This window comes from Phodopus roborovskii, unplaced genomic scaffold (assembly GCF_943737965.1).
Source record: "Phodopus roborovskii unplaced genomic scaffold, PHOROB, whole genome shotgun sequence".
NCBI classification, from domain to species: domain Eukaryota; kingdom Metazoa; phylum Chordata; class Mammalia; order Rodentia; family Cricetidae; genus Phodopus; species Phodopus roborovskii.
In genome coordinates, this window is record NW_026126434.1 from 10480495 (window position 1) to 10498465 (window position 17971).

The 17971-nt window shown below is 43.6% G+C and overlaps 1 protein-coding gene across 1 annotated transcript in view; it reads right to left on the minus strand.

Annotated features, from left to right (window-relative positions):
- Positions 1–17312, minus strand: part of Tet1 (tet methylcytosine dioxygenase 1) — a 45722-nt gene extending 28410 nt beyond the window's left edge. Inside the window, exons 1-2 of the mRNA XM_051186810.1 lie at positions 15471–17312; positions 4219–4272 (exon numbers count right to left, since the gene is read on the minus strand). Coding sequence (XP_051042767.1) covers positions 4219–4272; positions 15471–17312 — 1896 coding nt within the window. The remainder of the gene's footprint in view (positions 1–4218; positions 4273–15470) is intronic.
- Positions 17313–17971: the final 659 nt, after the last annotated feature.

A 17971-nucleotide genomic window follows, 5' to 3' on the forward strand; every position in this document is an offset into this window, starting at 1 on the left:
ACACCAGGCTGGCGTTGAATTTACAGAGATCTGCCCCCTGGGATGGACTGCCACTGCCTGGCTAGATAATATTTTGGGGGGTCAGCAGGAGAGACAGGATTTGTGTAGCTTCGGAGCCTGTTCTGGAACTAACTCTCAAGAGATTCACCTGTTGGGATTAAAGGTTTGTGCACCACTGCCGGGCAAGCTGATATTTCTTATGGAAACTCCCCAGACTTCCCTCCCAATGGACCCTTACATGTAGAACTCTGAGATTTCATGCCCATAGCTGTGAGTTCTATGTAGAAAACAGAAAAAGGCTATCATGTCAAGTGGTATGATTACATCATGGGAAGTCTGATCTCACACACACACACACACACACACCACATCCTTTTTAGCATTCTTTCTTTCATTCATTTTTTGGTGACTGAGACAGGGTATCACTGTGCAGTGCTTGCTGTCCTGGTCTCCCTCTGAATTCTGGGATTAAAGGAGTGTGGCACCAATAACAACAACCATTTCCTCCCCCCCACACACACACCCTGACACCATATTTCTTTTAAAAATGTTAACAATTAGCTGCAGAGATGGCTCAGTGGTTATGAGCACAGACTGCTCTTACGAAAGAGCCAAGTTCAATTCCCAGCAACCACATGGAGAGCTCATAACTGGCTGTAACTCCAGTTCCAGGGAATCCACAGACATAACATACTACCGATGAACAAAAAATAAATAAAATCATTTTAAAATTTTTTAATAATTCAGGTGCTGGTTAATGCCTTCAATCATTCAGAAGGCAAAGGCAGGAGGATCTCTGACTTATTGCCAGGACAGCAAAGGCCACACAAAGAAACCCTATCTTGGAAAATAATAAAAAACAAAAACAAAACTAAACTGTTGCAAAACATTTAAAAAATAAAAAGGTATGAAATCTAAGTAATGCAGCCTTAGAGCACTTAGAAACAATTGAAAAATGAAGGAAATAGTATGTCTCAAAGATACAACTGATAATTCTGTTAACCACCCTGCATCCTGTTTCAAAACACCATGAAACAAAAACCTAAAAAGCACTAGGTTTTACTTTTCCTTCCTTCTAAGCAGTGAGCACAATTTATAATTTATTCACTTGGATTTTTTTCCTAGCTGCGGCAGGTAACACATTGGACGACTGTGTGTGTGTGCGCGCGTGTACTACAAACACCCATATTACTTAGAATCCTTTAGGGAATATTCAAATGAGGCAAGGGATTACTTCTGAAAATTGTGCCATTCAAGACCATGCTTTCATGTATGCAAAGATATATGATATGTGCAAGTGTCCTGTCTTCCACTAGTGTCAAGCAAGACTGATGTCTTCCTCCTCCCAACGCCCATTCTTGTTTTTCCTTATCAGCATCATCAAGGAAGGAGGGTTGATACAAGATCATGTCTTTAGAAGATGCCAATGCAGACTGCTTTCTGGTTTAATATTCATTGACATTGCTGTATGTATTCTCTCAGTTATTTCAAATAATTGGAGTATATCTCCTGGCGATGAAGGAACAGGATCCGGGAGAAGACTTATGTGCACACTTCCCAGAATACCCACATGGTTGTGATGGTTAAGACTTACAGGTTAAGTTTTGAAAGTGGCATAGGCTTGACTTCAGCCTACCTCACCTTTGCCGCTTTTTAAAAAACAGTAACTTCACAAATGTGTACTGTTCTTTGATCACATCCCCCTTTATTAGCCTCATCTACTACTACCCTCCACGTCCAACTATATATGGATCCCTGGACAGCTTTTGGAAGTGGAGTCCAGGGGTTGAATTCTGCTTCCCACATGCTGGGTTTACAGCTATAAACCACCATTGGCTCAAAATGATTTTAGATATACATCACCATATGAGAAGAAGAAAAAAAGACCTTGGGAAGATGGGGCTAGACAGATGGCTCCCAAGAGCACTTGTCCCTGTTTCGGGACCTGGGTCCAATAGCAGCATTCACATGGTGGCTCACAAATCAGTATTCCATGGGAGATCTCTTCTCACCTCTATGGGCACATGCACAAGTATTGTGTGGAGACAATAAAATGGATAAAATGACTGATGGAAGAGCTGGTTCTGTAGTTAAGGGCACTCAACTCAGCTAGTTTCACCCATTCCACCTGTCTGTCACTCAATGCTTGGAGAGCTGACGCCCTCTTCTGGACTCCATGGTTACCTGCACTCATTTGCACATACACAGAAATATACTATAATAACAATAATATTTTCCAGCTGGGTGGTGATGGTGCACACCTTTAGTCCCAGTACTTAGGAGGCAGAGGCAGGTGGATCTGAGGCCAGCCCCGTCTACAAATAAACTGTTTCAAGTCCTGCCCCCACATCCCCAAAGAAACCTTTTCATTCTAGTAAAAATATGTACTGGTGTTGTTGTTTATGCCAATCTCTACTATTCTTCAACATACACCAACTATGGATGGCTAGTAAGCAACAATTCAGTCCTTCCTGGGTCAAAATAAATTAGGCCACCCACAGACACCCTCCAAAACACCCACAGACAACCCCCAAGAAATATGTGCTTTGTTTACTTGACAAATAACAGGTGACAGACACACATAGATTAACAAAACAGAATTAAATGAACTCCCACTGCCTAATAAGGGTGGAACTTAGAGAACACAATTAGTTCTGCATACATTCTGCACAGGCATGCAGGCATGCACACGTGCATCATCCCTACCCATTTCATGAGCAATTGACAACATCAACACTAAATCACTTCTTTTTTGTTTTAAGACAGGGTTCCAGCACTGGAGTGATAGAGGAGGGCAGATAGAGGTGGGCTATAGAATTCCAGACAGCTAGAGTTGGCAGAGAAAACTTTATTCGAAAATGACAGGGTCTCTCAAACAACCCAGGCTAATCTCAAACTTAACTATGTAGCTGAGGCTGGCCCTGAATGCTCCCACATACAATGTGCTAGGATTACACATGTGCAACCACCACAACCCAATAACATTCTCACTTGAACAATTTAATGCCTGACAACAAGAGTGATTAAAGTCAGTGACAGTATATAGTTGGGATGTATAATAGGTTATGGGTGGATGGAAGAAAAATATGTTTAATGCTCTAACAAACACAACAACCTACCAGATCTGTCCAGGACTCACAGAATGAGCTGCACTCATTCCACAGAGCCTACCACTTTGCTGACTCTGTGGTCAATTTCTAGTAAGCACTTCTCCTTTGATGAATAATATTTGTGTCCTTTCTGAATGCACACAGGAAACAGAAACCTCAAGGTGATCAGTAAAACCAGCAAGCCAAAGCAATTTCTAGCTGTCAGCGCCAGCATTTCCAATGGACACAACAGGGCAGCCAATGAGATCACAATTCAGAATGCTGGAAAGCTAAAACTTTATCTGCAAACACGAAGCTATGATTATTCAAGTCCCTTTACATTAAACATACAGAATAATTCTATAGACCAGGTGTTTTACTGCTTAAATATTTCTTCTACAAATTAAAAGTTTGCTAGCATTTATAGTATTGCTGTATAGCATTTGAAATCTTAAACCTGTAAGCAATTTGCTAGACTGATGCTAGTGTTCTCGTGAGACCATAGGTTTTAAAATTAACTCTTGTAAATAACATGGACAAAGCTGAAAACAGATTCTGAGATAACCAAATCAGGTTCACCTGAACTCTCAGCATGCAATCTATATCAGCATGTAATATCTATATAGATGTGAATTCCTTAAATTTGAAGGCAGCCAAAACTAAGGATGGCATAGGAAGCACCTCACATCAAGCAATTATAGTGTAGCTCTAAGGTGCTCATGCATAAGGACATTATCCTTCCCACACTTTTGGGGGGCAAATTTACCATAGTATTTTCTGGTTGTTTAAAAAGAAATTTCTCTCTATCATAGAGCTGAAAGTCCACAGGAGCAAAACCACAGATGCAGGTGGGTACAAAAGGAGCTCACTTGGAAAAGGAATTACTCAATGCTATGCATATAAACTTTTTCTTTTGTGCAAGACTTATAAGAAGCTGAGTATAAAAATGCTAATGTGGGCAAGGGGAAAGGGGGGAGGGAGAAGGAGACTTCAGTTGAGAAAATCCATGTATCCACTGACAACCTGGAAGAATCCACATCCACTATATTGCAAATTCACCCTCATGTGACAGAAAAATACTATATGAAATGGAAAAAAAGATATTATCATTTAATCAACAGCTGATTACCTTTGAAACTTTGGGCTTCTTTTCCTTCTGGGGCCTCTGGTTTTCTTTTGTAACCTAAAATTAAAAAAAAAATAAATAAAGCAAAATTGAAATATGAGCCTCCATTAATTTGATATACACACACCAGCTCCCCCCTTCCCCCAAAAAATTTTTGCTACTTCTCTGTAAAAACTACTACCATCAACATATTAGTCAGTCAGTCCCTGAATAGCTCATGTAAAATGTATACTTTTAAAAGTCACTGGGGGAGGGGGTAGAGAAAAACCCAACAACCTTGCATAAATAAAGATGGAGGGAAATGCCCCTTTTCCCCCTAAAAGTCTTTCCTAATTAGCCTCTGCATTCTTCACGGCGAAGCCCACGAGGTAGCCATCTTGCCTGCTTCTGCAGAGGAAGCCTCCACAGAGAGCAGTTCTGCAAACTGCTTTTGGTATCATTATCATGGTGTTTAAAGGCAGCCCTGGCCTGCCAGCACTGTAGACGTGCTGGGCATGCCTTTTGCAAAAACAGCCCCACAAAGAGTGCAGCCAATGGCAAGGCAGAGCTTAGAGACTCCAAAGTGATCTTCGCAGCCTAGCACTATCCCAGACAAAGGATCTCCTGTGAGGCTGGGCTCTCACCACAGGACACAGGCAGCCACAAGCTGCGACATGGAGTTCTCTGCAGAGGATCTGGTCGCCGCCACCAAAATCACAGGAGGCTTCTGTAAGAGACAATGTTGGCAAATCCCCCAGGTCGCCACCTTTGGATCAATGGCGGAGTCTCCCTGAGCAGGAACTTCTGGGTGGCACCAGGACAGGCTGGTGCAGGGAGGGTCACGCTGCTCTGTATCACCCGGCAGGAGATAGCCCTGAGCCTAAGGGGGCATCAGGGCTCACAGCAACCCTGGAAGGTATTGTGCATTTTTACTTTATAAGGCAAGACTAAATATTGGTGATATTGAAGGAAGGGAGGTTAAGTAAGGACAGCGCAAGCTCAGCTGTTGGGCTGCGTGTCTCATTCCTGGGAACCACACCTCGGTGCAGCCGGCGGCGCTTAGCCCAGAAACAACGGGATTTGATTTCTGTCAATAAATGCCCAACCACAAAGTCGAACAACAACAAAAATATCGGCCACTTAGAAGTGAAACAGGACAGGATGTAGACAGTAAAGGGGGTGGCGTTATCAAGATACACTTGCCACTCTCTGGGTGACTACATAGATGGAAGACTGTGCGCTGGTGACCTTCAGTGCCCGAAGAAATTTGTCTCAGACTCCAACCGGAACCTTTGGGGGAAAGGGGGCATTTCTGGCTCTTCTCCAAGATCAATAGCAACCAAGCCTCTCTCTCCAGAGCGGTTCCCAGGTGGAGCCTGCCTGCACACCATGTTAGAAGTCAACCACCCACCTTCCACAGACGCTGAACCTGACTCTGGGATGACTATACCATCAACTCCCTCAACCGTGTGCAAGCATGCACACATCTACATATGTGAGTGCGTAAACACACACACACCTGGACTGCACCCCATCTCAGTAGGTGGTAGCCATTAGACTCTGGCAGCATGTGACATGACACCTGTCAGACACCAGGAAAGGTGGTACCAAGAGCAGTCTCCCTCCGTTAGCTCCCTTGCTCTTCTTAGAACAAACAGCTGAAAATACTATAGTGGCAGAGGACCAGAGTGGCTTGGCAAGTTGGGCTGGTACCAAGGACACTGCCAAAAGACTGTACAGGGACAGATCACAGTCCCATCCCAGCCACCTTGACAGCTGCACAGATCTTGGGAAGCAAGCCTAAGCTCCTGCCTCCTGGGGCCAAAGTTTCTGCAGTGCATTTGCAGGATTGGCAGGATAGCTTGCCTTGCTTTAAGGCCAAAAATGGGTTTTCCACTTGCAGATTCCCACAACCAGAAATTCAGAATTGAGTGAGGGCCGGAAGGTGTGTTTTCATTACCCTCCCTTCTGAGGCTCTGAGGCTGCCATTAAAACTCATGTTCCTTGTACAGCATGTGTTATGTTCCTATTTATTTATTTATGCTGTGGCTTGAACCCAGGGTCTCATGCATGTTAAAGCAAATGCTCTACTAATGAGCTACATACTCCCCTGTTCCTAGGTTTCCCACTGAACATCCCCTCCCAAGTGCCCTGCCATCCACAAATTTTAACTAATTCACAGATGGGGGGGGGGGGCGCGCAGACCTACTGAAGCTATACATGGTGACAACACTTTTGACTAACTCTGGAGGCCGAGGCAGGAGCTTCACCTAAAATGAGACAGTCTTCAAATAATAAGAAGAATAACATGTCCTCAATGCCCACATTGAAAGCATCTAGAGCAAACTGAGTCAGGAGCCCTACAATGAGTTCAGTTCAAGGTCAGCCTGAGACACATACCAAATACCATGTTGTAAGTAAGATTTTATCTGGAAGGAAGGAACCAAGGAAGGGAGGGAGGCAGGGAGGGAACAAGAAAATGGTACACATCCTACTCAGTTTTAAACCAAGGGATTCTGACCTAACTGTAACACCAATGCAAAAATAGCAAGCACTCACTAAGAGCTTATGAGGAAAAGGATGTAGTGACACACCCCTATTATCAATCCCAATGCAGGGGAGGCAGAGGCAGGCAAGATAGCCACTGCTACCCAGAGCTCTGCTGGGGGGTTGGGATGGGGACTCTGAGGAGGCCAAGCAACCATGAAGCAGCTGAAAATGCATGGCCAGGCTGGAGAACTCACAGTCAACACATACATACGCATCATTTAGCTGAAGTTTCAAAAGTTCAATCTTGGGGTATCGACCGAACCTGGAAGACTCCTCATTCTGAGGGTCTTACACTTCTTTTTCCTTTAAATCATTAAGCATTTATTTGCATGTATGTGTTTGTATGGGCACATACTCCATAACATGGAGTTCAAAGGACTAGTTTTGGAGTTAATTGTCTCCTTTCTCTATTAGTGGTCCAGAGATCAATTAAATCAGGCTTGAAATACATAGGGTCCAATGTATTTTTCAAGGAACTACCAGAGCATTCTGCCATCAGCAGGCCACACACCAATCAATCACTCAGGACAGCCCATGCCTTTAACTAGACAGAGTACCCTGCCTTCCTACGTCTTTCCTACCACTTGTAAAAAGTAGTATCTTTCCCACTGATTGCTCCATATTAAGCAAGTCACCATGATACATTATATATATTTTATGTGAATGTATTAACTGTGATGCCCACAAAATAATTCATGCTTAGTGAGTAGGTAGAGTTCTTGTGAATCCACACAATATTGCACTTGGTGACTTAAGGGAATATGGAAACATGCACGGTTCTGAAAAATTAGTTAATAGTGGCATGAATGTGCCCAGAGCCCTGGCTTCCAGTATCAAACCTCTGGGGTAGGATAAGTGTGCAGAGGCTCAAGCTGTCTATTCCCATGGCAACCTGTTCCACTGCTGGCATCCTGAAGACTTGATAGCTCAGTTCAGAGCTTAGATAACAATGGAGCTTTTGTTTGTTTTTTGGTTTCTTGAGACAGGGTTTCTCTCTGTGTGTGAGAGTCCTGACTGCCCTGGAACTCACTCTGTAGACCAGGCTGGCCTCTGCCTCCCAAGTGCTGGATTAAAAGCATGGTGACCACTGCCTGGCTAACACAAATCTGTCTTTGATTCTACATCATTAATGTCATGGCATATATATATATATTATATGATAAATGAATATTTAATGAAGGTTCCAGAGAGCCACCGCCATATTATTTAGAGTCAGGTGGAAGGCAAATGAGAACCTAAAAACCCTAAATGTCTCAGCCCTAATTTGCTTTGGTAGCCAGATATGTTGGTACCACCTTGTGGTTCCAGCAGGGATATCTCTGTGACTCCGAAACCAGCCATGTCTGCAGAGTGAATTCTATGACAGCCAGGATTACACAGAGAAAAAAATCTTTTTGCTGTTTTGTGCTGGGCCAACCACTTTAATCTCCTTACTTTATTATCTTTATTAATAAAGATAGCAAGTTCCAGGACAGACATAGCTGCCTTGTGTGACTTTTGTCTCAACATGTCCCCATATCCCGAAAAAAGAACTGTTTCTCAGGGGGAGAAACAAATGTGGGGAAAAAAATCAGAAATAAGCTCAGAATGGTTGGTTCAGACCTACTCTCAACATTCAGGAGGTTATAGGCTTCCAAATTTGAAGTCCTTTGCTACATAATGAATGGAGGGGCTGACCTAAGGTAAAAGAGACCATGTTTTTAGAGAGAGCGCGTACATGCACGCACACACGCACGCACGCACGCACGCGCACGCACACACACACACACACACACACACACACACACACACACACACACACATATATATATATTATAGTTGAGAGCCTATGTTTTATAATGGAACCCCGAACTCTTATCCCAGGTCTAGAACAGGAGCCCAGGAGCTTGCTGCTCTTGGACCTGAGTTTTGTTCTTTGTCATCTACTGTAGGCTGCTCCAACCATCCTCCTGTTACTCGGCACTAGGACATCAGAACATCTGATGTCTCCTTCCTCTTCTGGCCTCCAGGCACCCAAACATAGGTGGTATACACTCTGTCTGTCTGTCTGTCTGTCTGTCTGTCTGTCTGTCTCTCTCTCTCTCTCACACACACACACACACACACTATCAGTAGTAAAAAATAAGTCAAAGCACTCATGAACTTGATTGACCAACCTGGGATACATAGCTAAAAACTTTAAAATAAAAACCCTCCTATGCTTGCTCCATTTCTGGACCTGGAAGGGTGATTGTTTAGGATTTTGCAATGCAAAGCCTTCAGGGATAGCTTGTAGGTGTCAGGAGCAGAAGGGCTTTCCTGAACAAGAAAATAAATCAGGGCTATTTTGCCACAGGCCACCTTAAAAGGCAATTGGTGTCTTGGTAGACAGTGTTGAAGTGCACATGTTTGAGGTCTGGGGTCAGAAGTCAAGAACACCCAGCAGTGCTGATCCCAACCTTACAAGCATTTAACAGTACAGATTGATGCAGAAAACAAATTTTTGTTTTCTTGAGTCAGGGTTTCTCTGTATTGTTTTGGAGCCTGTCCTGGAACTTGCTCTGTAGACCAGGCTGGCCTCAAACTTAGAGATCTGCCTGTCTCTGCCTCCGGAGTGCTAGATTAAAGTTGATGCAAAAATGTTTAATTGCCTTATTTCCACCAGAAACACATGTTTAAAAAAAAAAAAATACAAAAAAACAGCCAGGAGGTGGTGGTGCATACTTTTGGAAGCAGGCTGATCTCTTGAGTTCCAGGCCAACCAGCTCTACAGTGTGAGTTCCAGGGCAGTCTCCAAACCTAGAAAAAATCCTATCTCAAAAAACAAAAACATATATATATGGCATGTCCAAATCAGAAATAGGGAATCTGATTGCCCTGAAAACTGAAATTAGAGATGGCTGTGTTCTGTCTTGTGGTTGATTGGAACCCACGTAACCTGCAAGACCAACAACTGCACTGAGGGATAGCTCATGTCTTCCAATGCTGTTAACATGGATAATTTCTCTCCCACACCCTACTATTTCTTGAGACATGAGGCTGACTCTGAACTCAAAGATATTCTAGACTCATGTCTTAAGGGCAGGGGTAATGCGGTCTTTCTTATACAAGGTAAGTATGTCCTTGCAAGTGTCCACACTCCACTGGTGCCATTATTAAATTGAGCACCCCTCACTTGTAGCCAGTGTCATTGTCTTTTGAATCATGGCATCCGTCAATTACTAAGACCCATGTGCAATTCAACAATGTAATGAACAATTAAAACCCAATGTTTTTTGTCCATGCCAGGAATTGGAGGTGTACACATTTAAATCCTAGCACTGGGCCAAGTAGAGGCAGGCCAGGGCCACATACACAGAGAAATACTAAAGGGAGAGAAAAAAAAAAAAAATCTGTGTTCTTAGAAACTCCCAGCTAAATCTGGTATCAAGACTGCAGAGAAGAATGTACCTTCACATGCTCCAGGCTCCACAGTGAATCCTGAGCACCACCCTACCCACATACAGGATTTCTTTTTTAAAGGAAGAAAAAAGCCACTTGCAGGAAGTAGCTGTAATCTTATCACTGGGGAGGCAGACACACTACCCAGTCTATGGAATAGTGAGGAAGACATTCCTGTTGACCTCTGTCAATACAAATTCAGTGAAACAAAATATTTTTATACTTGAAAGGAATTTAGGATTACAAAGTATCTCCTTCAATGACTATCCCTCAACCAGGCTACTACTGCTGGGTTCTGCTCTTCCCGCCCTCACAGCCTGCTTATCACCCCCGCTCAAAGAAATGGAGGATAAATTGAACAGAGCTTCCAAACCACATCCTGATTCCACATCAGCTACAGCCTAGGCAAATCATCTAGCCTCTTCAGTAGCTGGAGGCAGAAAGTCTTGCAGGACTGCTGTAAGATTAAAGTGAGTCAAATGTTTAATGCAACATTGGAGACCCAATAAATATTAAATGCTGTTTCCAACACACCAATATTGCCAGCTTTTGACAGGACATACCTGTAATCCCAGAACTTTAGAAGCTAAAATGATAGCTAGTTCCAGGCCAGCCAGGAATACAGTGAAACCCTTTTCCAAAACAAGCAAAAACCACAGGAACCAATATTCACTAATATACATACAGTTCCATACTATAATTCCATACTATAATCACCAAATTCAACCAACATCTATATGGCAGCCACCTCTGCAGGTTCTGGTACCCACCAGGCACAATAGGGAAAGGAATGAAGAAGGATAAAAAGAAAATCCTAGCCTCACAAACCTGCCACTGAAGTGAGCACATGGGACAAAGAGCAGTTATGAGTTCATATATATGAGGGTTGGATGAAAAAGCTAAAGCAACCAGGGAATTAAAAACAAACAAACAAAAACTAGCAACATTTTAGAGCTAGCTGTTTGACACACCACATGGTTTTTATGTCAGGCAACACAGGACAACAAATGACAGGGAAACCTTTTGTACTTTTGTTTTTGTTTTTGTTGTTCTTGCTGGGGACTTAACACAGGGTCTTGTGAATACTGGTTAATAATTAAGCATTGCAGCCCCTCAGAAGCTTTTGTGCTTCCAAGAATGACATTAAATAGGCTGAGTCTGTATCTCAATAGTAGAGCAGTCACCAGCATGCCCAAGGAGGACCTGAATTCATTTGCTAGCATGCAAGGATATGTGTGCACATGTACACGCATGCATGCACCTACCAAACAAAACCCAGCATCCTAGGAAAAATTACACACCCTACTCTCTAGAACATAAGGACTCTTGGCATTCAATAAAAAGGAGAACTCAATTTTTAGTGTTGAAGGCAAATCTGTGTATCTAACTCGGAGATAGATTCTGTTTCCCAGGGTGGTCCTGAGGTAATGAGCCTAACTAACTGATCCTGTCACCAATCCTCCTGAGTACTAAGATTATAGTCAAGCCACCTAAAGTTCAACAAGAAAGCACTTCAAGGGAGGGGAAAAGATCACAGCACATCATAAGGAATGTGACAGCATTGTCATGTTAAACAAAATTGCCATGTGAAACAAAAATTATAGTGAAAGCAAGGCACGGGCATGCCCTGTAGACAGAGCTATTCAGGAAGCTCACAAGCCTTGGCACTGCTATGACACTCAACATTGAAAATACTAAAGAAAGTGAGATACTGTGATGTGGAGATCAGATACGCAATCAGATAAGATTGCAGATGGCTTGGGGGTAATGGGTGCTTGCTACCAAGCTGGGAGTTCAGTCCCCAGTACCCATTAGGTGAAGACTCATTGGAAAGTTGTCCTCTGACTTCTACATATGGGCTGTGATGCTCAGAACATGCAGTGCTATGGTATCTCTCCTCCTTCCCTCTTCCCCTCTCTCTCACACACACACTTCAAATTTTTACATTTGTTAATAAGACGGAATAAATTAAAGCTGTCCTTATATGCCCTATGAAATCCTTCGTAAATCTCTGCAGTAAATTAGCATTTGTTTCAGTTATCCCCACTAGAAAAAAGCCAGACAAACTTTCCCTGCTTTGGAGAATTGAGCTGCAAGTGTAGCAGTTAACAAAGTTATGTGTCTAACCTACATAAACCTCCAGATTCCAGCTGCAGCAACACATGTTGGCACACAATCCCAGGATTACAGAGGTAGAGACAGAAGGAAGGATGAGAAATTTGTAGTTCTTGACTACATGGCAAATATTTTGAGGCCAAGTTGGGCTACTTGAGGCCCTGTCTGAGGATAACCTCGTCTTGCACCACCTGCATCTGGCCCAAAGCAAACTCATGCTGATTTGCCCACTCTCCCATTCCTTTTCCAGTTTAGAGTGTTGCAAACCAAAATCTAAATGTGGTTAAAAAGTTGTATGGTTAGCCAGGTATGGGTTCATTTTTGTTCTCCCTTGATTTGATTCCAGGCAGGATCTCCTATAGCCCTGACTAGCTTTCTATATAGTCAGGGATGACTTTGATTTGAACTCCTATCTCCACTTCCCAGGAGCTGGGTGTACAGCCTGAAATCAGTAAAACTAAGCACAATTCAAAGCAAAGTTTTAGCCCACACCTTTAGACCCAGCACTTGGGAGACAGAGGCAGTCCAGTCTAAAGAGTTCCAGGCCAGGGCTTCACAGAGAAAACCCAGCTCAAAAACTTTTTAAGGATTGGTGGTGGCGCACACCTTTAATCTCTGCTGAGACAGAGGCAGACAAATCTCTGAGTTCGAGACTAGCCTGGTTTTCAGAGCTAGTTTCAGGACAGGATCCAAAGCTACAGAAAAACCCTGTCTCAAAAAAGCCACCAAAAAAATTTTTTTTAAAGTGTTACAAAGATGGCTCAGAGGTTCAGTGTGGTTGCTGCATTTGCAGAGAGGACCTGGCTTCCATCATTGGCATCCACATGGTGGCTCATGGCTGTCTGTAACTGCAGTTCTAGGGGATCTAAAGCCCTCTTTTGACCTGTGGACAACATGCATGCAGTGCATTTACATACATGTAGGCAAACACTCAAATGCAGAAAAATAGTCAAACTTTTTACAAAATTGTTTTAATTTCTTGTACCCAGGAAACAAATCTTGCAAACTAGCTCTCTAAGAAGAGATTCACACACAAAGGCAAGAACTATTTGCTGCGTGTATCCTACATGCACTGTATACATCGTCCCCTGTCCTGCACTCTGGTTTTTTTCTCCTGTCTTGACCTCACTTTTGCTCTTTAACAAAATAGCTTATGTGCAATGCTCAGGCAGAATTCCTTATGGACAGATGGGAAGATCTGGTGAGTCCCCTGCTGCTTCTGAGACCCACACTACTGTGTGAATGTGAGCATGTGTGAAGGCCAGAAGTCATGTTAACCTAAATTGTTCCTCAGGAGCCATCTACCTTGTTTTTTGAAACAGGGTCTATCAGTGAAACCAGGAGCTCACCCATTTGCCTACACTGGCCAAATGCTGCCAAAACCCAACTCTTGGAAGAAAGGGTTTGTTTAGGCGTCCATGTTCCAGTCACCACCCATCATAAAAGGAACACAGATTATTTTCTCTTTGTCTCCTCTGTTTCTCCCTCCCGTCCCCTCTGTCCTCCTTCCTCTCTCCCTATCACTCTGTTTCTTGGTGGTGCTGGGATTAAAATGTGTGCCCACCACACTGGCCAGATCTCCAGATGAGGATGATGTTGGCCTCAGGTCAACCTGTGCAGCACAGTGATACATTGTCTCATAAAGCAAAGCAAAGGAAGCATGACCTTACCCCATGGGAAATTGGGAAGAAGCCGCAGGAAAATCAGCAATTAAAGGCCAGTCTTCCATATAGTAAGTTTGAGGCCAGTCTTTGTCTCAAAACAAATTATGACTTCTTGAAATTTATTGCATTTATATACTGGAGCTCGGTGGTGCTAGCAGGTCATACCTTTAATCTCAGCACTCAGGAGGCAGAGGCAGACAGGTCTCTTTGAGTTCAAGGCCAGCCTGGTCCATAGAGCTAGTTCCAGCACTGACAAAACCCTGTTGCAAAATAAAACAAAAACTATTTACTGGTAGGCTGGCCTGCACATCATGGTGCAAAAAATGCACACCAAGATGACCTGGATTTTCTCCCTCTACCATATGTTTCCCAGGAATAGCAAGAAGTTGTCAGACTTGAAGCACCTTAATCAATGATCGGTCTCTTTGGTCCCCATAACAACCTTCTAACATTGCAATAATATTTTTATTGAGATAGTGGTTCCTAGCTGCAGTTCTCCACTAAAACCAACTAACTACACTTTGATAAACACCTGACTTGGGATCTGGAGCAGTAAAGAGTGTATACACACTGTCAGCACAGTCTTATGCCAGAATACAATGGCTGGAGGTACTGCTGTGCTAATTTTGAGATAATCTGGGTATTAAATAGAAGGGACTGGGGCATATGGATCATAGGAAGAATACATGTTTAGCATGCAAACAGCCATATATATTTGATCGCTCAAACTAAATAATGCTAAGAGACTATGGTCCATCTGATATATGAATAGTTCAGGAGGTCAGCCAAGCACAGTACATACACTAAGTATTTCAGAAGCAAAGGCAGGAATGTGGTGCTAGAGAGATAGCTCAGTGGTTAAGAGGACTGCTCTTCCAAAGGATCAGGGTTCAAGTCCTAGTACCCTTGTGACAGTTCACAACTGTCTGTAACTCCAGTTCCAGGGAATCCAGCACCCTCACACAGACCTATATATGCAGGCAAAACAACAAAGCACATAAAATAAATTATAAAAAAAAAATCAAGAAAAGAATTGGTCAGTGGTGGCACATGCCTTTGACCCCAGCACTTAGGAAGCAGATTACTGATTGCTGTGAGCTCCAGACCAGCCTGGTCTATATAAAGAGAGTTCCAGGACAGACACCAAAGCTAGAGACTCAGTCTGGGAGAAAAAGGATTTTTTTCTTTCACATTCATGCAGGTGTGCTCAGAACCTGGAGCAGGAGTGTGGGCAGTCCTTATCTACCTAATGCAGGATGAGAGATTATGGTAATCCTCACCTAGCTACATACAACCTTGGCTACCAATCTCAAGAGGAAAAAAAAAATGATTTAGGTAAGGGTTGAGGAAGCAGGTAAGGGTAGCGAACATGCTTAGCTTACTAGAAGCCCTAGGTTCAATCCCCAGCATCACTCCACCACAAGATATCATTCACAAGTTCTTATAGAGAGATGTCAGGGAAATGGGGGGGGGGGTGTGCTTCATCAAGCCCTAAAAATACCCCCAACCCCATGGCTGCTCCCTTACCTGTACCCATGTGGTGGCATCTGGCCTCTTTTTGAGCACCTCACACTTTCTCTTCTTACAGATCTGGTGGCTGTTCTTTCTGTTCTTGCAGTAGGTACACTCTCCACAGTTGGTCTTCTGCTGGCAGGGCTCACAGACCCCACAAGGCTTACGTTTCTTCCTCTCCACAATGGGTGGTGTAGATTTACATGAAGAGGCACTGGCCTGTGACACTGTGGTTTTGACATCAGCTGCACTGGCCATGTTGGCCTGAGAAATCATCCCTCCTTCCAATTTGCTGGAAGCAGCCTGAGAGCACTGGGTCAGATCCAATGGAGCATTCTGGAGCCCATTCTCGGAGGCAAATGTAAACCCTGTGTTAACTGGAAAAGGGTTTACACAAGGCTTCTCATCTTGTATACTGTTTGTAGCTATTACTGGAGGTATTGAATTTACCTCGGCATTTGGTGGGGGTTGGGGAGCAAGTCCTGAGTCCAAAGTTAAAATTGGTATAGCACCTTGGTCCTCAAGCCCACAGGAGGCATAGCTGTGGGGCTCAGGCCCAGGAGGAGGAGTACTGTAGGTAGCAACTGTGTTTGAAGGGTTAGGAAGGAAGGTAGGCAGGTCTGAGGAAGTACCCATGCCCACATTCATAGTTTCTTGTTGGTTTACTAAAGTAATAGCACCAAGATCCTCTGGTGAGTCTGAGACCTTGTCCAGGGCCTCACCAGGAACCAAGTTAGCACCAGGAAGTTCCCACTGAGGTGGGAGAGTACTGAAAGCCTGTCCTAGGACAGAAGTGGAATCCAGAAACTGATCTGGGCAGCACCCAGCTTGATCGGGGTTACTTTTGAGGGTTTCTTCTTGGGATTTAGCACCAACAATATCTGGCTGTGAGCCTGCCAAGAGGAATTTTATCAGAGCTGTGGGATATATAGACCCATCAAGAGACATGCAATTCTTAAGATCCAGTTCAGGTAGGATCTTAAAACCAGAGGTGGGAAAGCAATTATGTTCACTTCCCATTGGAATGGGAGAAGGCTCTGGTAGCTTAAGACAGTCTACTTGTGGCCCCAAGTCTTCAAACTGATTGCTACTTTCATTCTGCGAGGTGACTTCAGGAGTTGATCTTTGAAGCAAAGGAGCACACTCCTGAGGGGAGGTGCCGACAACATCATTTGATGTCTCAGGAGAGAGTAGTCCATCACACTGTGTCCCTTCAGGTGGCCCAGAAAGAATATCTGTTGCAGGACTCCCATATGCTGAAGGACAGCTTTGGGACTCTTCTACCCTTTGAGGCCAAGACTGGGCTATCTCTTGGATCTCATCTTCAACTAAACACAAGCTCTCTTCACCAATGAGGTTCTCTGTGTCTGGGGACACGATGGGGTCTTGGCTGGGGACTGAATCATTTTCTGAGTGCTCTACCACTGTGTCATCCTGGGTATTAGGATTACACTGCTGGTTCTTAACACTCTTAGAAGGTGGCACTTTCTTAGGTATGGATGTTACTACTGGGCACTGGGAGAGTCGCCTGCTAAGAGAGGTCCTTCGGAGAGCCATTGTAAACCCCTTGCAAGTTAAGGACTCTGGATTCTGAAAAAGGTCTTGGGTCATCATATCCTCATTCATTCGGGCTGCCCCAGCTCTGGTCATGAGGCTTCTGGAGGGTGTGACAGTTTTGCCTTCTATTTCTTTCTTAGCATCTCTTCTTTGAATTAATTCCTTCAGTTTACCAGGGTTCATCTTCCCTGACAACTTATGCTTAGCAACCCGCTTTAATGTCTTCTTCAGGGTGCTTTCCTTTTTATGTAGATCCGTCCTGGTGGATTTGGAAGGCTTTGCATGGCTGGACCGAGGCATGGCTATAGCGTAGGAAAAGATGCAAGGAAGCAAGCAGGACACAGACTCATGGGTCCTTTGCAAAGTCTTCCTTCAGAAGAGAATCTGGAACTGTTGCCAAGCTTGATCACATGAGATTTTAGTCTAAAACAACAACAATAACTGTTATTATTACTAGCCCTTTGTGCTCTATTAAAAGGATATTTGCTAATGCATTAATAATTTTAGAAACAGAATGTTAGCTGGGCAGTGGTGGCACACAACTTTAAACCCAGCACTGGGGAGACAGAGGCAGGCAGATCTCTGTGTGAGTTCCAGGCCAGCTTGGTCTAAGAGAGCTAGTTCCAGGACAGCCTCCAAAGCCACAGAGAAACCCTATCTCAAAAAAACCAAAAAGAAAAAAAAAAAAAAAAAAAAAAAAAAAAAAAACAGAATGAATATTTACTGCCAAATATACAGATAGTATCTGGCTGGACAGAGTGGTTCAATTTTATATTCACAGCATTTGGGAGACTGAGTTGCAGTATATCCTGGGTTAAGATTCTCAAATAAGAAAAAAAAAACTAGGATGGCTTGCTTATCTGAAACTTCAGTCCTAGGGCATCTGATGCCCTCTTCTGGCATTCTTGGGCACCAGGCATGTACCTTGGTGCACTGTCACTTGGTACCACGTACACACA